Consider the following 25,745-nt stretch of genomic DNA (forward strand, 5'->3'; position numbering starts at 1 on the left):
TTTTTCGTGGCGCTTCCAATGCGTTCTATTGACGGAGGCGGACGGGGTGGGGGGAGCAGTTAAGGATCTAGCTTGAGGTATTTGGCGCAACCTTCTTTGGTGGTGCATTGGCCATATGGCAGACGCAGGTTGGTTAGCCTCACCTACATCTCGGCGTTTATATCATTCTCTATAGATCACTTTGGGGCACAGCAACATGGTGTAGCGGCGAACAGTTCCTTGACAATTGCCCTCAACAAATCAATACGGTGATGTAGACGAGGCATAACTCAGTGGCAGAATTGTACAGCCTGAAGCCTGGGAGTGGTGCCGGTCACAGGTGTTTTGGAGCCGATGCGTTGTTAATTCTGGGGAGTTCGAGTGGCCGCTGCCTGTGCAGTGTCCACGAGCGTCATCGTACAGGCACGGACGGATCGTCCACGCTGGGAGAGGGTGCACCATGGCCTCAACGCAACAGCCATTCGGTTGTGTGCATTTGGTCACGGAATCATATTCGGGGGAATGGTTTAACAGACGCACGTATTGCACGCGCGCGCCTAACTCGCCATGCGTGAACGCTGCCCAGGTAGTTCTAGAAGATATTCGTATCTGAGATGCCACTGGCACAGGTGCCGCAGGTGCTCAGGTGCGTGGCCGCGGTAGGAGCCGTGCCCGCGAGCGAGGGCACTTGCCTCGGCTCGGTGTCGTAGTTTTCTCGCTTTTTCTGCATTTTGATTTTTCAGCGGATGACTGATATTAACTCCACATGACATTTTTCATTTATTTAGGTTTAATGGCCATCTAATTACTGTGAAGTCCATTAAATGAGAGGTTTAAATGCTACCTCATGGAACGTTATCTGGTTATTAGCATGCTGGATTTTTCATGGTGTGATATCATTTATGTTACTATTAAAGTGCACTTCTATTTTTTTCAAAGAACTAATTTTTAAAAATGTGGATTGAAGAATAAATAAGGCCTACTCCGTATGTTTATGAAATGCAACTGTACAAATGTAGAGGGAGTGAGTGGTTTGTGGGCTACGGAGATGAGCCTCGAGTTTCACCCGGCCTCATTTTAAAGTGTTAGTCCTTTGAGTCTCCACGTGGCATTTAGTGAAAAGTGAGCTCCAAAGTACCTCACTGGCTCTTCAAACTCGCTGGCAGCAGCTTGTGCGGGCCTCTTTGAGTTTGTATAGCATCCTGGACATCTTCTGCGGACTGTGAGATGGCCCTCCAGGTAGCAAACTGATACAGTGCGGCTTTTGAAGGCCCTTCGCCATGCGCATTGGGTCATGGTGACCACAGCATGAACCCCGGGATAATGATCGGCCAGGCAGTCGCCTCATTACACAAAGGCAGTGAAACCCAGGCAGTGAAAACCAAAACTTCCCATCGTGATGTAGGACATGCACACATGCACACATACACACATACATACACACATGCACACATACACACACGTAATACACAGCTGCACACTCAGATGCACACACACACACCAGCCTCCAAGCATGTTAAAGCGCACACAATGACAAAGGTCACACATATAGCCTAAACTGATTATTGGGGCAAGTGCTGTTAGTGGACACCTTTGAAGGTCAGTACGGCACACGAGGGGGTCGGGGACCAGCACTATGCCCGACCGCCGTTGTCTCCCAAGTAAAGATATTTACACATCGCACAAAGTACTTCGTTTAGGCGGATTCGACTTAGGGGAGGCCAAGGTCTGGTTCAGATAATCGTCACTGGCGTTGGCCATGAATAGGAATTGAACACGTTGGTTTCAAAGCGCAGTGCGCTAACTGCTGCAATGCCGCTCTCCGCGTTTCCGATGAACACGGCTAGCTACGTGCGGTGCGAAAGAAGTTCACCGTACATGAATACAAATGTGCGCACGCACACACCCTCATGCATTGCGTACACCTAGGATTGCTTGAAATAGTTTAAAACAGTCGCACGGACAAAGTAGGGCCACGCTGTGTGCTCAATGGACGCGCGCGCGCGTACACACGCGGTCGCCCCGATGTTCATCAAACTGATAAAAGTTACTTTCCTAACCTTGATGTTATTAATTCAAGCACCGAACTGGTTTGACATTTTTTTTACAAGTAATAAAATCGCCAAGAAAGAGGCTCAGTACAGAGCTAAATTTAATGTCGAGCAAAATTGGAATCGTAAAGCAGACAGTAAAAACAATAAAGTGGACTGTGTGGAGGCCATAACGAGGTTGCATCGCCAGCGTTGTGTGCGCACCGGCTTGCATGGAGCGTTGTTCGGATAAAAAAAAAATCCTTCGTCTTTCTACCACGACAAAAAGAAAGGAAATATTGTGAGAAAAAAATAGCTTTTTAAAAATGTATCCGGAGTGTTAATTGTGTTCATTCCAGACCGTTTAGTGATTCTGTAATGATTTTCAATTAGCAGCAGTCACAAATGGTGATAACTAGAAAATTACTTTCTTTGGCGTGTTTTATCACCTCTACACTCACTTCTCACACTCACACAATTTGACAAAACTGGTTGGCATCGCTGAGTATCTTTTAGAGAGGAACACTGCTGTGGCTTTCCAGTTGAATGTGAGATGAAAGTTTACTGTTGTGATTGGCCAACTGCGGAGACTGGTTGCGGGAGGGTGATGCTGGCTGGCTTTGACGAGGCTAAGTGAGGCTTAGGCGGCTGGAATGACTGGGCAGGCAGACAATCAGGGTAATGGCTCTGGCAGGCTCTTCTCACTTTGAGCACATGCAGGCATTCATCTAAAGGCGCGTGGCTGGATCCATTAGGAGGCCAGGAAAACTGTAATGCCAAAGTTGGGAAACAGGGTCGGGCAGGGGTGTGGGGAGGAGGAGGAGGAGGAGAGACTTGAGTTATTCAACTCTCTGCTCTCAAGCCAGCATATAATTCCTCAGCCAACATATTAGTCCTAATGGAGGATGGTGGAAGTCCAGGAAATGAATTGGATTACACAAACCTATTTTGAGAGAGGTAAAAAGGTTAAGGGATGGAGGACTTTTCATTTAACTATGGCACGGCATGCCGCCAGCTGCTAAGCTTGTTAAGTGGGATTAGGTGGTGAATGGGCAGGGTTAACCTCTGCTCCTTTTAATCATTTACAGCAATGGCCTTAGAAACATTGCAATTTACACAATTAGAGTCAGATACAGGCGGCTGGGTAAGAGAGTGCAGAAGGGCTTATGGAAAATAACAGTAGGTGTACTACGTTTTGCTGGGAAGATTCAAGGGAGACCGATGTTTGTTAAAACATTTTTTGTGGCTGGAGAAGTACTAAACTTTTCTTTAATGTGCAGACACATCACTGGAAATGGCTTTGTGTCACCCTCCCTCTAGTCTTTGCGCACCTCCTGGACATCCTATGTTCCGTAACCTCCCTCAACTGCACGGACACGAAGAAAAATGTTCCCATCTTGACAATGCGCGGCCCAAGACCGTGGGACGGAGAGAGAGGCGCTTGGCACGAGGACATATCTGAGATGTTTTCCCTCCGTAAGAAATGTTGCTGCGTTTTATGCTTGTAATTATGACGCGAGCTTTTAATTATCAATTTAAAACTACTCTCAACACACTTGCAATTATCTTCCCGATGCGAGGCAGTATTTTCAGATTGTCACCGCTAATTGGCACAGCCGGTAAATGTCAACGGAAGCGCTGGCTCTGTAGCAACAACAACACACAAAAAAAAAACCCGGGAGCACAGTGCGACGATGCACGCTCGCTGACGCCGGCGAGGAAGCGAAGTTGGTGGCGCTCAGCCTCGGGCTACCGCCAAAGTGGCGCGTCCACACACTTCTCGAGGTCCCTTCTGTCGTGCGGCTGCATGCAGATCGACGTCAAACCAGACCCATGGGGAAACAAACATTTGCTGCGCTTTATCAGAAGCCATCGTAGCATTGAGGCGGAAGGCGATGGGTGACACACTCTGTTGCGTGGGCAGTAGAACTGCGAGTTTCTCCTCTGCATTTATATTCACGTCGCTTGCCCTACGAATATTCCGCGAGCACCCACATCCCCCCACCCACCCCACTTTCCATAAGGTGTTGGAACTCGGGGAACAGAGCGTGCAGTGGCAACACACTGGGAGACGCGTACAAGGTGGCGTCGCTTTGTCAGGGTACGAAATCGACTCTGATTCCCGGCGCTCGCCCACGGCTGTTTTTGTTGTTGTTTTTGTTGTTGTTGTTGCAGACATTATTCCGTGCGTCCGCGGGCAACCCCGTCCACCGATTGCCCCGTCCGCCACGTATTTGGCAAGTGGGATGTATTTGACGAGTAAAAATACAAAACTTACATCCACGTGGCCACCGCGTTTAACCGGGTCAACCGCAGAGGTGCACATTTTTACTTTTGTTACATAATTGACAAGCGGGCGGGTTGATGCATGATAGGCTGCCGACGCTGCCGCTGCAAGTGAGGAATGGAGTAATTGAAATAATGCAGGTAGCGTCACCAGTGGCTGCTGCGTGCAGAGCTGCTGGGAGGAGGCCCTTCTCTCTGCGCTATTTGCAAGATTAAACAGTGTGCTAACCCAAGCCACAATAAGCAATATTAGCTTTAAGGAAAAATATGTGTTTTTTTCTTCTTTCAAATTTGATGCCAGCTAAAATCGAATATTACTCATGATCTCTCAAGAGCATGCAGCGTTTTTTGGTGGCTTTTCACGTTGTAAATGGCTCTGTACCCATTTGCAGATTTCGAGCTGTGATCCGCCGTAGGTTTCCTCTGCGGGTATAATCCATATAGAGTGTCAAACTCGCTGATGTCATAGCAGTCCGGCCGTGCAAGCGCCGCGCCATCCATCAGCCAGAGCCAGCAACGGGAGGCTGCATCGTGTCCCCGCAATTTCCCCGCTGAACGTTCGCCGCTGGTGGTCTGTAAACAACTGTTTACCTCTTCTCCCATTGGTCCTAATCACCGGGACATCACGGGGATTGTGACTCAGCGTCACTCTGCATCAACGCGATAATGATCCATGTTCGTGCGGAAGGAGGGGAGAGATTGCCTCTCATTAGGAGCGTACGTGCCCACGAACTCATCGAGGTGAACGCCGCCCGGTTCACGTGAAACGGGGCCACCTTTTACTCTGGGACACTCAGAGTGCCGAGGCCGTGTGTGTGCGTGTGTGTGCGTGTGCCGATGCAGTCCCTGCACGTGTAACTGGGGCAGCAGAGGTGCAGCCGAGGGTTTGGTTCACAATCTAAATCAGTGGTCCCTAACCTTTCTGTAGCCTTGTAGCCCTTTGGTTTTTTATCGTAAATGTTTTTTTAATGTATAATGTTAATAAATACATGAGGTTTCATGAAACAAAGTAGCTGTACTGACGTGTCCGTGCTTAATGTGTGTTGCGATGATTTACCTTCTGGAAAAATCTGGCCGTGTCTCGCAACCCCCAGAGAGGGCACCTCGCACACTCAGGGGGTGCCTGCACCCCAGGCTAAGATCCACTGCTCGACATTTACTGAAGCCGGAGAAAAACACAAAATGTGGCCCCTTTGTGTTGTTGTTGTTGTTGTACCACAAGACACTTTGTTTGTAAGAAGCGACGGTGTGGAATTCCTCTAAGCCAGCCCAACGCGTGGAGAGGGCCGAGTTTGGGCGGCGTGAGGAAGAGGAGGAGCGCTCGCGTCCCGCGGAGTGGCTCCGAGCCGCGCGCCGCTCACAGCTGCACTCCCTCGCCCTGATCCTTCGTCTTTTACAGAACAACTTACGTCGGCTCCTCGGGGTTAATGTTTTGTCGGGGAACATTTCAAGTACGTTTTATCGCCCGTAATACGGTTTGTTGTTGGGTTAGGTCGCGTAAACGTGTCGATAAACCCGCCACCACCCGACACGGCCAACTAGTAAGGGTTGTCACGTAAACAGAACGTGGCCAATTCGTCACTAATACAGCACTAGTGTGTAGTGTAGTGTATAGTGTCGTGTATAGTAGTGTAGTGTATAGTGTAGTGTATAGTGTAGTGTATAGTAGTGTAGTGTATAATGTAGTGTATAGTGTAGTATACTAGTACAGCACTAACCGGTGCGTTGGAGAGTCAAGCCACAACATTTACAATCCGAGTGTACGACGTTTCGCCAGTAATTACAACCGGCATCATCATGCGGGCAGCCAGATTGCGGGGTTCACGGTGTCACGCGTTATCAGTCCGGTGCGTCTCTAATTGTTGCATTTAAAAGCGAACGCCTTTTTGTGTTGAGGTAAGTAAAAAAAAAGGTTTAGCTATTGTTTTGTCCCGACTTGAGTTGATGTGTTTTTTTCTCTTGCGGGGAGCATTGCGCCTTTTCAATGCGAGGAGCCGAGGCCACAGCGATCGATGGCTCGAGGTCGCGCGTGTGCGCCCACGTCCTCCTGCCTGTGCGCATCGCGAGCCTCCACCGCTCAGGGCACCCTCGGTTGGAATGATTATTTCCTGCGAGTTCCATCTCCTGGTGCGTGTTCACCTGCTGCGTAAACCTCGCTCCAAAATGAAGCAGCAGCAGCAGCAGAAGCAGCAACACGCCAAAAAAAAAAAACACAACGGACGAAACTTCCCCGCGTTAATGATTACGCGTTACCTGCAGGGTGTTTGGTCAAAGGCAAAGCGATTTCGTGCCGAAAGTAATCAAACGCGCGCGAAATTAGCATTCCCGCCGAAAGCGTCGTTTGGGGTTGTGTTTGGCGAGTTGAAGAGCCGCCGTCGAGCGAGTGCCCCTCCGCCTTTGTATCATTAAACACTTCCATTAGTTGCATTAAGTTATCCAAGAGGGAGCGTCCATTTCATGTCAAACCCACTTCAAACAATCCATTTAGCTGTGCTCTTCAAATCCAATAAACATCAATGCAATCAGCTTCTCGACAGCAGGCAATGGGGTATTTCATTTATCGGGGAGGGTTTACACGGGGGACGGGAATGCCGTATTTATTTCACACTTATCTCCAAAGAAACCAAATTCCTTTCTTTATTTTTCCTTCTCTCTCTCCGATCCCCAACAATATCTTTTCCCGTCGTATCGGCTCGTTTGAGGACCCTCGTCACGTTGTTGCATCACTCACCAGCAGCCCCCGCTTTCAATTCAGATTAGGAGAAATTTATTACTGCCATGTTAATAGGCTGTTAACCGGGAGGAGCGGAAAGTAACAGTTCATTAGCCGAAATCTGATACGGCCTCAGTTAATTTCCTCCATAACAGTCGAAAACCGGCACTCAATCGGGGTAGTTTGCATGCTTAATTAAGCGAGCCCCCTTTTTTTTAGCTACCCACCAACATCTGTGCTGCTGTTAATGAGATGAAAGATGTTTGATTGCTCTGATGCGAAATTAGTTTGAGGCGCACGCCAAAAGCGCGGCGATACCCACGGTGAGAGCGGGGAGGAGTGGGGGAGAGCGTGATGGGAGAGTGGGGAGAGCGTGATGGGAGAGAGTGATGGGAGAGAGTGATGGGAGAGTGGGGAGCAGTGGGGGAGAGAGCGATGGGAGAGTGATGGGAGAGAGTGATGGGAGAGTGGGGAGAGCGTGATGGGAGAGAGCGATGGGAGAGAGTGATGGGAGAGAGTGGGGAGAGCGTGATGGGAGAGAGTGGGGAGAGAGTGATGGGAGAGAGCGATGGGAGAGAGCGATGGGAGAGAGTGATGGGAGAGAGCGATGGGAGAGAGTGATGGGAGAGAGTGGGGAGAGCGTGATGGGAGAGAGTGGGGAGAGAGTGATGGGAGAGTGGGGAGCAGTGGGGGAGAGAGCGATGGGAGAGTGATGGGAGAGAGTGATGGGAGAGTGGGGAGAGCGTGATGGGAGAGAGCGATGGGAGAGTGGGGAGAGAGCGATGGGAGAGAGCGATGGGAGAGAGTGATGGGAGAGAGGGGGGAGAGCGTGATGGGAGAGAGTGGGGAGAGAGTGATGGGAGAGAGCGATGGGAGAGAGCGATGGGAGAGAGCGATGGGAGAGAGTGATGGGAGAGAGTGGGGAGAGCGTGATGGGAGACAGTGGGGATAGAGTGATGGGAGAGAGTGATGGGAGAGAGTGGGGAGAGCGTGATGGGAGAGAGCGATGGGAGAGTGGGGAGAGCGTGAAGGGAGAGTGGGGAGAGAGTGTGGAGAGCGTGATGGGAGAGAGCGATGGGAGAGTGGGGAGAGAGTGTGGAGAGCGTGATGGGAGAGAGCGATGGGAGAGTGGGGAGAGCGTGATGGGAGAGTGGGGAGAGCGTGATGGGAGAGAGTAATGGGAGAGTGGGGAGAGCGTGATGGGAGAGTGATGGGACAGCGTGATGGAAGAACGTGATGGGAGAGTGGGGTGGGGGGGCGTGATGGGGGAGAGCGGGGGAGAAAGAGCGGGAAGATTGACAGTGAGGGCCGCCACCTCCATTAATCAGGCCCCGTTTGTGTTTTTGTTTTGAGGGAGTGTGGATGTCGTTAGAAGACGGCGATCCTGGCAGACAACCTCGCGCCCCCCCCCACGTGTTGTGCGTAGCACCCTGAGGTTGGGGGGGGGGGGGCTTCCCGTTAATGGCTGTCTTTATCGGGCTGCAACGGCTTGTGTTTTCTCCTTCCCAGCTTGTGAAAATTCCACGCAGCTGTGAGGGTTTAAAAAGGCCTCATTATGAAGAACATTTCGAGAGAGTGAAGAGAAAAAAACAGAAAAGCGGCGCATGAATTGCTCGTTGATTTTGTGCGGCGACGCAGCATGGCAGAGCTCGGCTTGCTTCACCGCCACCACCTCGAGGTGGCCGTCGCAGGAGGCCTTGGCTGGTGGAGTGGGGTGAACTGCCCAACACTCACCCGCACCAGCTCCCCACTAACTCCACCACACTGCCGACCACTCACCCATGCTGCGTACCACCGGCTCGACCACTGCGCTAATCACTCGACTCCATTGCCTGACAATAACCCACTTATCGCCAATTATCACTGACCCACACACCCTGACCACCCACTCACCCACAACTCCTGCCCACCCACTCACCCACACACCCTGACCACCCACTCACCCACAACTCCTGCCCACCCACTCACCCACACACCCTGACCACCCACTCACCCACAACTCCTGCCCACCCACTCACCCACACACCCTGACCACCCACTCACCCACAACTCCTGCCCACCCACTCACCCACACACCCTGACCACCCACAACTCCTGCCCACCCACTCACCCACACACCCTGACCATTCACTCACCCACACACCCTGACCACCCACTCACCCACACACCCTGACCACCCACTCACCCACAACTCCTGCCCACCAACTCACCCACACACCCTGACCACCCACACACCCTGACCACCCACTCACCCACAACTCCTGCCCACCCACTCACCCACAACTCCTGCCCACCCACTCACCCACACACCCTGACCACCCACTCACCCACAACTCCTGCCCACCCACTCACCCACACACCCTGACCACCCACTCGCCCACAACTCCTGCCCACCCACTCACCCACAACCCCTGCTCACCCACTCACCCACAACTCCTGCCCACTCACTCACCCACAACCCCTGCTCACCCACTCACCCACAACTCCTGCCCACCCACTCGCCCACAACTCCTGCCCACCCACTCACCCACACACCCTGACCACCCACTCACCCACAACTCCTGCCCACCCACTCACCCACAACTCCTGCCCACCCACTCACCCACAACTCCTGCCCACCCACTCACCCACAACTCCTGCCCACCCACTCACCCACAACTCCTGACCACCCACTCACCCACAACTCCTGCCCACCCACTCACCCACACACCCTGACCACCCACTCACCCACAACTCCTGCCTACTCACTCACCCACAACTCCTGACCACCCACTCACCCACAACTCCTGACCACCCACTCACCCACAACTCCTGCCCACCCACTCACCCACAACTCCTGACCACCCACTCACCCACAACTCCTGCCCACCCACTCACCCACAACTCCTGCCCACCCACTCACCCACAACTCCTGCCCACCCACTCACCCACAACTCCTGCCCACCCACTCACCCACAACTCCTGACCACCCACTCACCCACAACTCCTGACCACCCACTCACCCACAACTCCTGCCCACCCACTCACCCACAACTCCTGACCACCCACTCACCCACAACTCCTGCCCACCCACTCACCCACAACTCCTGCCCACCCACTCACCCACAACTCCTGCCCACCCACTCACCCACAACTCCTGCCCACCCACTCACCCACAACTCCTGCCCACCCACTCACTCACAACTCCTGACCACCCACTCACCCACAACTCCTGCCCACCCACTCACCCACAACTCCTGACCACCCACTCACCCACAACTCCTGCCCACCCACTCACCCACAACTCCTGCCCACCCACTCACTCACAACTCCTGCCCACCCACTCACCCACAACTCCTGCCCACCCACTCACCCACAACTCCTGCCTACCCACTCACCCACAACTCCTGCCCACCCACTCACTCACAACTCCTGCCCACCCACTCACCCACAACTCCTGCCCACCAACTCACCCACAACTCCTGCCCACCCACTCACTCACAACTCCTGCCCACCCACTCACCCACAACTCCTGCCCACCCACTCACCCACAACTCCTGCCTACCCACTCACCCACAACTCCTGCCCACCCACTCACTCACAACTCCTGCCCACCCACTCACCCACAACTCCTGCCCACCAACTCACTCACCCACAACTCCTGCCCACCCACTCACCCACAACTCCTGCCCACTCACTCACCCACACCAACTGACACCATCTCACTCCAAATTACTCCTCACCCACAATGTCTGCCACTAATACATCGCCTTCTGTACGTATGTGATGGTTTGATTGTTTTACATCAAAAGTGCGTGTTGCACCTGAGATAATTTGAAAGTTGCATGGAGGTAGAGCTGGGAGTGATTTTCGACGACTGGGGACTGCACGAATGCACAATTAGAATCGTCTGCCAAACGAGTGAAAGGGGTATTTCAGTAAAGATAAAACTCGACGAATATTTTGCTTTGCAATAAGAGATTGAATTAAAAGCATTACGCGTTCCTTGAACTGCGAACTAAGAGGGTTTGAAGGCGAGCAAGGCACTGTCTCACGCTCGTCCAGAGTGCTGTGCGGGGCTCTCCGGAGTCTACTATATTCCCTCCACATCATCAAAGCCAATCAATTTGCACTTCGCTTGCTACTCTTCGTTTCCCCTCGGTTGATTCTCAGCTGTTCGCTGTAAACTCAGAAGGCCCTGTCGCTGTTGAGTTGTCAAGTCAACGAATTCGCTTGTGACGTTTCCGCGCATTCGTCCAACTTGCGGCGCACACAGCCCACCACGTCTGGTCTAACTCGCGTTGACGATTGCGAAGTGTGCACAGGTGCGACGGGTGTTCGCGTACACCAAAACGTGGCGTCGTTCGCAATCCGCGACTCGGTCGACGACGCTGCGTCCCTCAACCAAAAGGTGCCATCGCGCGGCGCGCGCACGCGCTTGAACACCGCACTCGAAGCACTCTCACGGGTGTGCGGCCTGCACGCGGATCGGCTGTTGCCCACCACAGAAGGGCACGTCTCCGACGGGGGACTCCGTCTCGACGCTGTCCTTCGTGGACGTCGCGCGGAGCGCAGAGGCGTCTCTCACGCGCCGCCGTGGCAACGACGACTTCGGTCGGGAGCATTACGAACAGAGATCTTTCATGACGAAGATCTGTCGTTTAATCCCTCCCCCTCCCCCCCCGCCAGCGATGCAGATCACCGTAGGTGCGGGTGGCACAAGAACGCTCAGGTGAAAGTGGAAATGAAACATTAACTTAATGGGGGGGAGGAGGGGGGCACTTCAATATTCCGCACATTTTCGGCTGAGTTAATTACACCTAAGTGTCATTTGTCGCCCGTGTGTGTGTGTGTGTGGAGACACGGCGAACTACGCGGGGGGACATGGGCCGTTGGCTTTAGTGCGCTATTCTGTGATGCTAATTCATCGGCTGCGCGGAATGGATAGGGCGACGGCGGCATGGCACTAAACTGCTGTCACAGGTGCCGCGTTGGAGACGCCATAACAAACGAGCAGGACCTCAGCTGTGTGCAGCAGCTCGGGACATCGTACTTTTCTCCTTGAATGCAAATCAGGCCTCTGGTGTTTCTGCCACCGTTTGATGTCTGTAAATCACTGACACTCCCATAAAGCAGCCTCCTCCTCCTCCCCCCACCCACCCCACTCTCCCTCGCCTCGTCACACCTCGCCTCCAAATGCGACAGCACTCACATCACCCACCCTCGCATCACCATACCGCCATCGCCAACCTCCATCTCCACTCTCCCATCTCTATTCTACATCAACACTCTCCCATTGCCGCTCTCCGTCACCAACTCTTCTGTCACTACGCTCAAATCAACACTCTCCTTGACCACACTTCTTCATCATCGTCATTGTCATCTTCATCATCACAACTCTCCAATTACCACCCTTCATCATCACTTTCTCATCACCAACTCTGCTCTCACTGTACTCTCGTAACCATTACCCTCTAACTAATCTCACCATCACCAGCAGACATCGCGGCTCTCCCAACAATCACTCTCCCATCCCCTCTCTCCCATCACTACTCTCCATCATCGCCGCACATGCCGGGGTGCACTGGGCCCCGTGAGGCCGTTTGAGACTCGATTAGGGAGGGCGATTCGGTGGCGCTATCACGTGGCACCAGCGTTGACTCTCGATGCGGAATCCGCAAAGCAAACCCTGACCCCCTTCCCCCACCCCCACGGTGAAAAGTGAGCAACTCACCTTCAGAAACAACATCTCCAAAAACCGCGTTTTGTTCGTGCAACCAGAGCGAGCATCACGTCGCTTTCTTTGCAGCTGCCTGTTGCATTTGCGCAAAAGAAGCGAAGTGACGTTTGCTTTTATTTATTTCAGACTCATCTGGAGCACGATCTTTTTTTTTCTTACTCGTACCTCCCTCGTCTCATTTTCGCTGAAGCAAAAATCCAGAGGAGTTTTTTTTTAAGTGACAGAGAATTCCCTCCATGTGTGTTGTGGCGCCGCATGCGGTTGTATGCTCGGCACATCGTGGCATTACAATGCCCTGTCATTTGCTGGCAAAAGTGCTCGATTGTGCTGCATCGTGGCTTCTATTTACCGCACGACAGTATGACCCCTTGAATCGCTCAGCCCTGATAAACATTCCGACCTTTTTTTTGCTTTCGTTCTGATGAATGAATCTGGCAGGAGGGGGAATTGTAGTCGTTTTACTCTGACTTGAAATAACCTTAAATGGCTGGCTGCAATATGTCATGTGCTGCATTTTTGGAAGGTAATTGAGTTTGAAGGAATGAAATGCTTTGGATAATGAAAAAGCTGTATCATGCCTCCTTTTTTTAGTGTAACGTTAAGATTTAGCTGCGCTAAGCAACTAGTACAAACATTAGTTTTTTTTTCTCTCTGGCATGCAGATATTAAAGTGTTTCCTCTTTGCAGTTTGTCGCAGTTGGCGATCTTTCACCTGTTGTATTTTTTTGCCATTTAAATTCAAGCGAACATTGGTCATGTCATATGACTTGAAAATCGGCAGAGTGCGGAGAGGCGGCTGGGCCACGCGGCGCGGCGGCGCACGGGAATGGCCGCATTAGCGCGAGACCAGCTCGCACTGGTCGGTCCACCACCGCTCGTGGCGTGAAATGACCAACCCGTGACTCAAACTCTGAACAAAAAAAAACCCCTGAAAAAAATCTCACTTTCCACTCCCTCCCCCCCTCTCTCTCTCTCTCTCTCAACTGCATTCATAAAGTTTTTGCGAACGGCCAAAGATTATTTAGAACTTGGCAAAGTTCAGGATCGTCTCATTAAAGTGTTCACAGGCCGTGCAAGTTGCATGTTTTTAAACAGAATGCATCGCCAGTACCGCTCTGGCACGCTGCGTGTTCGTTCCAGCTCAGGGTGCGACAAATAAAAGTTGTAGTGTTCTTTGTGGGCCTTCAGTTCGTCAATCTAAATTAATAAACATAGCTTGTCATTTTCGATTCTCTCGCGCAAGGCACCGAACTAAGTGATCTCTGCAATCACGCAGCCTCACCATCGTGGCCAATTACGCTCTCGTAGCGGCTGCATACGAGGAGGTACAGCAGAGGCTTCTTCCACAAGCCAAACCCGTTACCTGCCGCACAGGCACGAACAGTCAGCAACAGACAAATGACACCGCAAATCTTGCTGCTAGGAACTGTGGGTGTTTTCCCGTCTGACAGTTATATCTCTAACATCTGCACAGAAACATGGGCATTGTTTACGTGTGCACCTTTCACTGCAAAATAGACGCCTCAACTCCGCTGCTCGTTTGCTAGCCCACTTGCTTATTTCTCCCTTAGAATGTTTTTGCTTTGGCGAGAACCAGTGACAGCAGTCAATGCATCGTGAAAAATGTGATCACTCCGAGCTACCGCGCATGACTGCGTTGAAAGTTTTCCCCCGTAAAATTGCTTGATCACACCAACCTCAAAGTTTCTCACCTGTTTGAAAAATTGCATTTTGACACAAAAGGTACGAGGCAGACTGCGTGGGAGGCAGCTGCCCCCGTGCTGCCCCACATTGCCCTACGCTGCCTCCTCCACCGCCTCGGCAAAGAACACAGAGTCCAAGCGGTGAAAACAGAAGCGCGGTGGCTGTCAAACGACCCTGGTTCGCTCGTTGTGGTGCCTCTTGATCCTCTCGAAGTGGTTAGATTTTTGTTAGAAATCCATATCTTTCTCTGGGTGAGTAAAGAGTGTTTAATTTTAAAGGATGGAGTAATTTGCGTTATTGACACTGCCGCCGGTCACTTGAGGTTCGGGTAATCAATGCCGCACCAACACGCGATAATTACGCCGGCGGCATGAGGGTCCCGGCAGCCTGAGCCTCGCAGGGGCCCAGACTCCGTTAGCGACGATCCTGCATCCACGCGAGCGAAGCATGTAATCTCCAACTCCTGACGAAATGTAATCTCCACCTCCTGACCAAATGTAATCTCCAGTTCCTGACAAAATGTAATCTCCAACTCCTGACGAAATGTAATCTCCACCTCCTGACGAAATGTAATCTCCACCTCCTGACCAAATGTAATCTCCAGTTCCTGACAAAATGTCATCTCCAACTCCTGACGAAATGTAATCTCCAATTCCTGACGAAATGTAATCTCCAATTCCTGACGAAATGTAATCTCCACCTCCTGACGAAATGTAATCTCCAGCTCCTGACAAAATGTAATCTCCAGCTGCTGACGAAATGTAATCTTCAGCTCCTGACGAAATGTAATTTCCAGCTCCTGACGAAATGTAATCTCCAGCTCCTGACGAAATCTGATCTCCAGAATGTTGCCAAGTCCATTACTTATGAGAGTCACAGATTTCACAGCATTTGCGCATGGTACATTGTTTGTTTTGAATAGTGTGGGATTTTGTTGTTGTTTCTTTAAGGCATCTTGAATGAAGCTGGGAAGTCACGTTCATTTAATGTCTGCCGTGTCAATGATCTCTCTTTATTACAATTAATATTTACTGCATTTTTTTCTCTCACCTCAGAGAACAAAAGTGGCAAACGTTTTTAAAATGAAAACTCATCGGTGCAGTTCATTGTCCCAAATATTCCTCTTCCACGCAGCCACCCTGCCACGTGTTGTCATTTGATTCACCTGAACTTGGCTCTCGGATCCCCAGCCATGCCACCGAATTTTGAGACTCTTCGCAATTCAAAATGTGTTCTTATTGGAATGCAGAAGATCGCATCGTCATAATGCCATCCCTGTGGTAGAGTTACTCACAGGTATAAACACAAAATTGCCAACTGTGAAAGCTTATATATTGTATATTCCCTCCTGAGCAAGCTACATTTTAGCATATGTAGTTAAAAGCCGTAAAGATGCCAGGTTTTGACAAGGTAGCTTTTCTAATGTTCGTAATATGACATAAAAAAGCTCCATCGAGCCTTCCTTTCGCTCCTTGAGCATCAAACTGTCTTGCGTGATAAATAACGGAAGCAGATCAGCATTCGAAATGTCCTTTCGTTCATTAAATTAATACAATACTAACCAGTTGGCTATACAGTACATAATGTAAAGTAATCTCATGAAAAATATAATTCATCGAATTATTTACAGTGTAATTGTTCAATATTTGTGGCATTTTATTGAGGCAATTAAGGAAATGAAAAGCAAAAAAAAATCTATCCCTTGAAGAGGTTGGCTAATCAACAAAACGAGATAAGGAATCACTGTGAATAATATGAGCATCACTCTGTGGCGACGCACGGTGGCCCCGTGTAGCCGGGAAACAATTGGCAAACTCACGACATTTTAATGCTGATTTGGTCCATTTCAAGTTGATCAGAGCCGCATTGGGGTGTGCCCGGTCCGAATTGGTTGGCGTGTGTGCAGCGGCCACTTGCTCTTTACTTCTATTTGACTGCGAGGCTGGAATTCTGCAGGCACGCATCTGCAACTGCTTTGGAAACGAAGCTCCTCTCTGTAGCAATGCGAACATGATGACCCCCCCCCCTCCCGAGTGATGTCACACCAGGTCAGCGGCGATTAAAAACGAACGCATTTTAGCTGAGAAAAATAGTGGCGCAGGAAAAAAAAAAGGCGCGTTGATAACGACCAGGACTGAGTAACATTGACACCAACGATTTCGATGATAAGCGCGCGAAGAGGCCCTCATTGTTGTGGTCACATCGGTGATGTCCGCGGGCGGGGTGATCGCCTCGGGTCCCAGCGGGTCTGCCTTGCGCCACGCGGCCCCGTAGAGCATCGAATCGTAGTCCACGCCAACCAAATGCGTCAGACTGGGCGATTGAAGGGCCACGAGAGAGGATGTACACATGCAATAACCACCGCCGCATCGCTTGCACATCCACGCACACATCAAAACGACCAACACCGAAAGTTGTTTTGATATATTTAGTTCAGCGCATGCTGTGCCCGTCATTAAATTCAAATTTAATTTGTTTAGTGTTCAAGACAGCTTTCAGGTTTTGTTGTGTTTTTTTACCGTGCCCATTATTGATATGTACTGCACGCTGTAGATTATTACGCACAGACGTGCTTCAGCAAGTTTCCATAGACACACCGGGCATTTCTGATTTCTCGTGTTTATTGTGTTCAGCGAGAAGGCATTCTGTTTGCATAATACGATCTCTATGCATGTCTTCAAATACAAACCGTGGCAAACCCATCTGCCGACATGAAGCGATAGTCAGTCTATCGGGTCAGCGTGGCAGCTGCCCTCATTTCTACCGCGACAAGATAACCCATTTCAAACATGGCCCCAGTTAGAATAGGGTTACGGCCTGAACAATTCTGCGTAAGATATTTTCGAGAGCGTTTTAGTGCCCGCCGCGTCATCGTGCGCTCGGCTCTGTCTTTAAAGTCAACAGAATTCGCGAAGAAGCCACGGCACTGTCCGTGTATCGGCGGCATTTCTCGCATCTGCTATAGCGGCGCCAGGGTGAAATATAGTTGACCGTTTACAAAAATCTTCCAAAACGTTTCGAGGTGTCTTACAAAATTCAGTAGCTTCATTTTTCGAGTGTCCGTGTGTTTTTTTTTATACACGTCAATGATTACATTATGAAGATAGACATTCAATTTGAAACTTTATTTCAGCGCTCCGTGAAGCCGTTGCCTCTTAATCCGCAAACAAATATTCTCGCTCGGCATCCAAACACAGCCCCCGTGGCATATGCAACACAGTGGCGCCTGGCACAGGGTCGATTGGGACCCGCAATGTCCACGCAGAATGCCTCATTTCCTCCCAAGCCTCTCGTGCCGCTCGAGGGCGATGCTCCTCTCGAGTCTTGCACCGGCAACAGCTCTTCCGCACTCCACGCCGAGCAGCAGGACAGGCGATGGCGACTCTCGGTCCAGCATTCTGTGTACATCGACCGACACGGCCGCTTCTGTGGTGGCTTGTGTGGCCACATTGCTCCGAGTCACGTGAGCACCCTGCCACAGGGAGCGACGTCCCGGACGGTTTTCGAGGGAGATGCTGCTTCTTGCACGGCAGGTCCCGTTCCCACACGACCTCTTAACAGCAGCTGGATGGCTGTACCACAGAATGGGGTGATACGGTCGGAGTCGGCTGTGGTTTCCACTGAGTGAGACTGCGCAGTGTTTACGGGTTTTGTGGAGGGTCTCTCCTGGGCTCCTTACGATTTGTTCCTTCTCTGGTGGTGTCCAGGAGTCTCTCCACTTTGTAGTGGTGGCGTACCTCAAGGGCCCAGGGAACATATTACACCTGAGCCATAGGTGATATTTGGATGTGATAACCACGGAAAATGTTATGACACTGATTCTCTTTTATTGCCCATATAAAGAAATTGGTTTCACTAAAGCTTAGCCACCTCAGCCGGTGCCGCTTGCTTCTCTGGCCCATGGATGACCACTGCAGCACACAGTAAAGTAGAATAAATGGCTCTGTGTGGAACGAAAACATTGAGTGCTGAAATTGCCCCTCGCATCATTAGAACATATTTTTGTTGAAATTTTCCATGGGATTTAGTGCTAAAACAATGAAGCCATTTAGCCTTATAAGTCTTTGTGAAGGCTTCCTTAATAAATGCATCTTTTGATAAATATGCCAGTCATGGATGTCTAGTTACAGCTTGTTGCCCAAATAAATGAAGGTATGTTGTGGTTAAAGTTTAATAAACTTTCCATCAGCCGAGCCACAACATCCTGACATGAACTCATATTGGCTGTCCACAGGTGCGTTTTCATCACGTGCCCTTTAAGCGTTGGATTACGTTTGGAATATTAATTTTGCTTAACATAACAAAAACAAATAAAAAAATATATTTTGGCAAAAGGAAAGGAATGTCTCTGTGTGCAGGGTAACAGAGTCCGGGTGGCTGAGTGAATGTCGGCTTCCGCGTGGCAGACGGGGCATGAGGAGCACGGTTCAGGAACATGCTGTCAGACGTCTGCCCATCTGTTTTAAATGAGAAAATATTTGATCAAGCCACTGGACGACCGACCCTTGGCTGTTGTTCCCCTCAAGAGAAGAAAAGATCTTTGTTGGGTCACTTCATGGAAATAAATAATTAAAAAAACCTCGCCCAACGTGCTTTGGAGCAGAGTTTCCTATTGATAGTCTCGCAAGGAGATGAGAGGTCTCCCTTGGGCCTCTGCAAGTGGAGACATTACCTTCGGCTCGTGCTACCCAGATGCCACCAAAGAGTCTCTCACGAGCGTTACCTGAACATGATCTATCGAGCCTTTGCTTGAAGAGTTCTCCAAAAGTTTTTTTTTTTAGATGCTGCATTCTTGTGTCAAATGTGGTGGAAACACCTCGGGATGTTTGAAAATCAATCTTTTATAAAGTGAGCTTTATGCCTTCCCTCAAGGCACTGCTACAATCCTCAAGAAGTGGATTTTCTAAAGTTGGAAGCCTAGCCTTGGGCACATCTCATGTCATTGCGTTTTATCTTTCCGCAGATTGTGTGTTGATCTGTTGTTTTCCTCCAAAGCTGACAAATCCACCGGCTAACTATGCTTTCGGAGTAAAATTGAATGATGACAAAAAATATGACGGCATTACCATTCCGACAGACAATGATTGTGAATGAAAGCAGAAGAGTGGGGGAGGAGGGAGTAAGGGAGAGAACACCTCGCGTGGCAGCAGCAGAGCCTGCACAAATTCTCCGTGTATTCCGGATAATGTGATGGACATTTTAATGTTTAGGAAGGAGCGAGTGTGCGACGGGGGGGGACGGGGGGGGGGGCGTAATTAATGTGCTGTGGCGCTGCCGGCGTGAGGGTGGCGGCCGGCGCGATGTGTTGGCTCGCGATGCCACCATGCCCAAGAGCGCTGGAGCGGCGGCCTTCGAAAGTCTGGCCGCGCCGCACAATCAATATCCCAGCCTTGACAGAGCGTAAAATGGAAGCCGCTTTGCACGCTAATCCTTTCTGTCTCTCCTCTTCCCGTTTGACCGAAATGAGAATGTTGCTCAAGAATTATGGCTGGACACAAATGCGAAGCATCATTTGCATGAACTGCACGGGCAGACTTTGTCAAAACTAATTTTGCACAATGCGCCGTTGTGACTTAACAACTGGTTGCGCGGTTGTTCTAAGCTCAGTCTTTTTCATTCGGCGGGCAAGGGATGGACAGGAGAGACGCATGCCTGGATGGCTTTAGTCACTGACAGGGCACCACGGGAATGCCCATAAAAAATGCAACGTCTCTTTTGGCTTTTGAGGTCCTGCAATCTATGGTAAACAGATTTTTTTTAACCGTCTAACAAAAAAACACAAAAGCCCTAGCTGGGACTCTGCACATTCTGGCCAGAAATAAGCACTCAGTGAGGACACCGAAGTGCCAGATGAGACAGCATGTGCAACAGTGCAAAAGAGATTTGGCTCAAGACGTGACCCAAGCTGTTGCCAATCCAGTCCAATTCAGTTCCTTGCCACCCTCATCAGCGGTATTGGCTGCTGTGGCTGAAGAGCCCAAGTGCTCTGTGTTTCTGGCATCTTGAGTCTCACCCTTCAATGCCGGTACAAACTTGCGCGCACGGTCTCTTTAGAGCGCCAACCTCTCCACGATCGTGTCCCATATTTGCAATCGGTGAGGGCGTGGGTATTATAAATACCCCTGGTGGAATTCCAGCCGGGTTGCTGGCTGGCCGTGGTAAAACATTACGGGGGGAATCAACTACGGCCATCTGGCATTGGCTTCTTCTATCAAGGGGTCCCTTGGAAATGGTGCCGAAGAACTGAAAGCTCTGACAATGGAGCATGGCTTCTCGGTGGCTGCACCTTGCTTCTAACAATAGCCATCGCTCGCAGGCTGGAAATTAAACCACGAACACACGACGATAATGATTAACTTTCGAAAGTTGGGTGCAATGCAAAAACCCAATTTATTTCTTCAACCAGAGTGTGAAGAAAGCAAGCTGAGCTTAGTAACATTCGTGCATGCAGTTCATATGCATGTCTGTTTCCCTTATTTTATGGGATCTGGCCCCATGAAGGTTGTTTCATAAACCTGATGCAAATGCTGTCATGGGCTGCTAGATTGTATGTCATATCTCCGGAGCTCCTGTTCAGAGCGGCCAAGCACAACATCACACATTTATATGGTTGGAAGAACAAGAAAATCACTGGATCTCATAAAATACTACCTCCTGTCAGTGAAAGACCTTGAGGGAGAAATGAAAGAACAATGATATTTATTTCATACTATGTCATTATTATACTTTTTTTTATTCAAAATGAAACAATGTCTTTTTTTCTACTCTTGTTAATTTTTTCCAAAAGAATTCCAGTTTCCAAAGTTAGACATTTCATCTACGCTGTCATATCAGACGGCCAACTCATTTGCATTTTATTAGTTTTGGGAATTGCAAAACGATGCACTGCCGGTTAGAGATGCACATTGTATCTAACAAACCAGCACACTTCTTTTTAAAACAATGAGGTGGAACGACTGAAATATTAATATCTGCCTCAAACGATTATTATTGCTCATAATTCAATAGAAACATTGAAGATTGCTGTGTAGAGATTTTAATTTAGTTCACTTAAGTAAAAAATAATGACTTTATGCATTTGCTGAATTTATAACTTTATGAACCCATTAATTTTTAATATAGGGCAGGTTATTTTTTCAATTACTTTAATGCTTTTCAATTCTGCCTTTGTTACGCGAATTCAAAATCCCACCCAGCATCAGGATTATGCAAAAAAATTAACAAACTCACACGAGCAATGTGCAATTGTGCCATTCGCCTTTTATAAAGACGTTCCCGGGAGCTCGCGATACGTTTGAAATCCGTTGTCACAGCGTGGACGGTGTTACAGAAATATCCAGCATGGAGCTTTGTGGCTTCTCTCTCTCTGTTGTGTGTGGGTGAGCTTGTGGGATTGGTGCGACGCAGGTGAAGTGATCGACTTGCAGGTCGCTCTCGCACACGAGGCGTATCCCGAGTTCTCAGCTGGTTCAACAAAATGAACTTCAACCCGGAGTGAACATTGGCCTCACCAGCTTGGGGTGACATTCTTATTCATGATATGAGACCGTAATTGTCCTAATTTTGTAATGATTAATCATGAGTAAATTTCAATTGAGTTAAGTTCACTTGTTCTAACTGAATAGTTGCAGTTATTGAAATGTGACTGGGTTTAAACCAAGGTTGTTTTTTTCCCATTTTAGTTTTGTTTTTCAGCATGTGCAGGGTAGGACAGGCCTAGGCCAGGTAGCAATCGGATTTACAGGAGAAAGGACTCCTGCAATCACTGCATTAACTACCTTGGCATGGTCTCAGGTGTGTTCCTTGGAAAACCAGGGCTGGCACCACCAAGTGGAGTTGGGTTAATCTCCACATCACTGAATGGTCGCGCTATTGATCCTGTTTATTCACTTTGCTTAACAGGACGCAGTGTCCAGCGACACCTGGACGTTTGGAATGCCCTTGAAAGGCAGCAGGGCAGCAGCAAGAACACAGGCCGCCACGCGACTTCACCAACGAGTCCGTGATAAACTCGGGGACATGCATAGCAACAGTAAATAGAACATGGAGGCATTTAGCTCAATATGCAATAAGCAACGTGCACTGACAAGTGACGGAATATCCAAGGGGGGTGACTCTTGGGCTCGTCGTTCACGCGCGGTGCTCTGACGCCTCACGACGCATCGAGGGCCCCATGTGCGAAGGGGGCTGTGTTTCACAGCAGAATGCCTCTCATTCACAAATCCTCTCGTGCCTGCACTGCCCACCCACTTCACCGCAGATAAGCGTTATGCTGGATGTGTATCGCGCACGCGCACGTCTGTGTAGTGCTCGTGTGTAGTGTGCGTGTGTAGTGCGCGTGTGTAGTGCGCGTGTGTAGTGCACCTTTGACTCATGGTGGCGATGCGTCTTGGGTTACGAGACAGGCCCTGCTGTGATTTTGCTCAAGCGGGGTCCCACCACCCCAGCGGGGCCTGCGCAGGCCACCGGTGCCCACTCCTCGCCCCAGCAAGCTCCTCGTGACCAAAGTAAAGTGCGCGCAATAAAGCGGCCTTTACAGGCGAGGGAGGGGTCACGTAAAACACGAGGGAGGGGTCACGTAAAACACGCACATAGAGCCGCGCGAGCGTTGAAGTGGGGCAGTGCAGCTTTGTCTTTTCAAAGTGCCCATTGTTTTTGCCTTTATATCCACTTTATTTACATTTCATTACCAAAGTTACATATTTGCACTTTGCCGTGTTATGTTTGGATGCCATTAGCACCAAGGGCTGCGGGGTAACTGCTTCGTGCCGCCCAGGGCGTTCAATGTCCCTGGGGCTGGTGGGCTTGTGGTTGTAAGTTCTCGGTAACCAGAACTGGTACGCGGTGCCCCCCCTCCCCCTCCTGCCCTGAGGGTGCTGCAATGCTGGGAAGACCACGCACACGCTGCATCTCCCAAATGTGGATGGAGCATCGGGTGTGTGCGTGTGTGTTGGTGCTAGGTGTGTATGGGGAGTGGTAGTGCAGCGGGTGTGTGCGTGTGTGTTGGTGCTAGGTGTGTATGGGGAGTGGTAGTGCAGCGGGTGTGTGCGTGTGTGTTGGTGCTAGGTGTGTATGGGGAGTGGTAGTGCAGCGGTTAGCGCGCTGCGCTATGAACCTGGCGACCCGGGTTCGATTCCCGCTCAAAGTCAACACCAGTGATGATTGTCTGAACTGGTCCTGGGTCGACTCAGCCTCAAATGAGTGCCTGGCGCGGCCGGGCGTGGTGCTAGCTACAGTCTGGTCAGGCTATAAGGGGGATCTCTGTCTTGTGCAGTCGGTAGCGGTAGTGTAGCGGTTAGTGCGCTGAGCTACGAACCCGGCGACTCGAGTTCAATTCCCGCTCACGGCCAACACCAGTGACAATAATCTGAACCGGCTTCCCCTAGGTCGACTTAGCCTCAAATGAGTACCTGGTGCAGTGTGTAAACATCATCACTGGTGAGACAAAGGCGGCCGAGCGTGAATGCTGGCCACCCAACCCCCTCGTGCGCCGTCTTGGTCTTCACAGAGGTTCTCACCAACAGCACTTGTCCCAACAGTCTGTTGAGCCTACATAGCGGGGTGGGGGGGGGTCTTCATCTGGGTTGTGGGTGTGTCGGGCCGGGCTGGATCTGGGTGTGAACCGGGCTGACCTGGACAGAAGCAGCAGCAGCTGCTGCTGCCAGAACTCGCCCGCGGTCCCATCGCCCGGGGCCACAACCCGGGCCCCACTTGACCCGACCGCCGTCGGCTCAGGCCGCGTGCCTCCACGTGGTGGGCGGGGTGGTGGGAAACGCTTGAGAGCACCCTCGGTAATCTTGCGAATTAAAGCAATAAAACAGAGAGAGAGAGAGCCCTTAAAGAGCCGCGCGCGGAGCACGTGCCGCCGACAGGACTTCTGATCACAGCGTGAGACGCACAGGAGACAACCCCTCCCCCCCTCGCCCTCGCCTCCCCCCCGTAGAGGAGGTGACCGACACCCGCGCGTGACCCCGTCTCCTCCTGCGCGTCTGTGATCGGCCACCGCGAGGCCGCCTGCGTTCACCCTCACCTGCAGCCAAGGTAGTCACAGCGCGAAGAGGCCGCGGCACCATCGCAACGAAAGACGGTAACGATTAATGGACGGCGTCACATTCGCAGTCGTCGTCGTCATCGTCGACGCTGCACGAGTCGAACGCGTTTTGCGCTGTACAGGAAAGTGCCGATGGCACGGTGACTTGAACAGGTAGTGGGGGTTCAAATAGTTGCGTGATGCGTCGTTGTGCCATGGTTTGCGAGTCGTCACCTGTAGAAACCGCGTCGAGGTGGCGTTTTTGATGTCGCCTAGACTAGAGGACGAGACGATGTCGACGTTTAAGGTGCATGGCCTTCGTGAGGACACACACGTCCCGCGCAAACGAAGCCCCCCCCCCCCCCTCTCGACTGCGATCCCCGCAGGCCGCATTCGCGCCTCACCTGAGAGAGAGAATCCCGATGCTTGGGGTGCTGTAATCCAACGTTGGGTTCATCACCTTGCGGCGACCGCGCGTCTTACCGACCCGACGTGCAGGAGGTGACGCGAGCACGTCGACAGTCACTTCGCGCGTGAGCGCGTCGCCTGCTCGAGGAACGGGCTGATCGCGCGGCACAAGGGAGGCATCCTTGCGTGCCCGTAAGTTTGTCTGCGCGAGAGCCAGGTGAGGAGACGAGACCTGCACGGTGGAGTGCGGGTGTGGACAGAGCCGTGGGGAGCGGTTAGGCGCTACGCTGCGCTACGAACCCGGCCACCCGAGTTCGATTCCAGCTCCTGGCCAATATCAGCGACGATTATCTGAACTAGTCATGGGCCTCACCTAGGTCGACTCCAATGAGTACCTGGTGTGGTGTGTAAACATCACCACTGGGGAGACAAAGGCGGCCGGCCATCATACGTGCTCGCTAAAAGCACTTGCCCCAACAGTCTGTTAAGGCTATATTGGGGATCTTTGTCTTTTGTCCATATGGGGGTGCGGGGCAATGGGCAAAATCCCACCGTATAAGGTTCTCGACGTCGAAGCGCGGGGCCCCCCCAAAGTGCGGGGTCCGGGGCGGTTGCCCCGATTTTTTCGTACCCTAGGGACAGCTCTGGGGGTGTGTGTGTAGCGCTCAGCAAGGGGTTAGGGTTACTGATGGCCCTAACTTTAAGTGTGTGCGTGTGAAAATGTAATGATCATCCTCCCTCGGTGACTGAATCTCAACACAAGTCGCACTGTTAACGCCGCCAGGTATTATTTCATTGTTATCTTACAGAACACAGAATTACTGCGCTAATCACGTGTGCGTAGGGCTGTTTGCATTGGCAACAGCAATCAGCCAC

The 25,745-nt window shown here is 51.0% G+C and overlaps 2 protein-coding genes across 2 annotated transcripts in view; both read left to right on the top strand.

Moving 5' to 3' along the window:
• The first annotated feature begins 593 nt into the window (after positions 1-593).
• LOC133346880 (keratin-associated protein 16-1-like) overlaps positions 594-25,745 on the top strand; it is a 45,710-nt gene continuing 20,558 nt past the window's right edge. Inside the window, exons 1-5 of the mRNA XM_061558708.1 lie at positions 594-625; positions 4,034-4,110; positions 5,564-5,704; positions 11,313-11,398; positions 11,496-11,601. Of these exons, the coding sequence (XP_061414692.1) occupies positions 594-625; positions 4,034-4,110; positions 5,564-5,704; positions 11,313-11,398; positions 11,496-11,601 (442 nt within the window). The remainder of the gene's footprint in view (positions 626-4,033; positions 4,111-5,563; positions 5,705-11,312; positions 11,399-11,495; positions 11,602-25,745) is intronic.
• Positions 24,342-25,745, top strand: part of ESRRG (estrogen related receptor gamma) — a 122,803-nt gene continuing 121,399 nt past the window's right edge. Inside the window, exon 1 of the mRNA XM_061558894.1 lies at positions 24,342-24,518. The gene's annotated coding sequence lies outside the window, so the exon portion shown is untranslated. The remainder of the gene's footprint in view (positions 24,519-25,745) is intronic.

This window comes from Lethenteron reissneri, chromosome 25 (assembly GCF_015708825.2).
Source record: "Lethenteron reissneri isolate LAM-NWPU_2019-01 chromosome 25, ASM1570882v1, whole genome shotgun sequence".
Classification (NCBI taxonomy): domain Eukaryota; kingdom Metazoa; phylum Chordata; class Hyperoartia; order Petromyzontiformes; family Petromyzontidae; genus Lethenteron; species Lethenteron reissneri.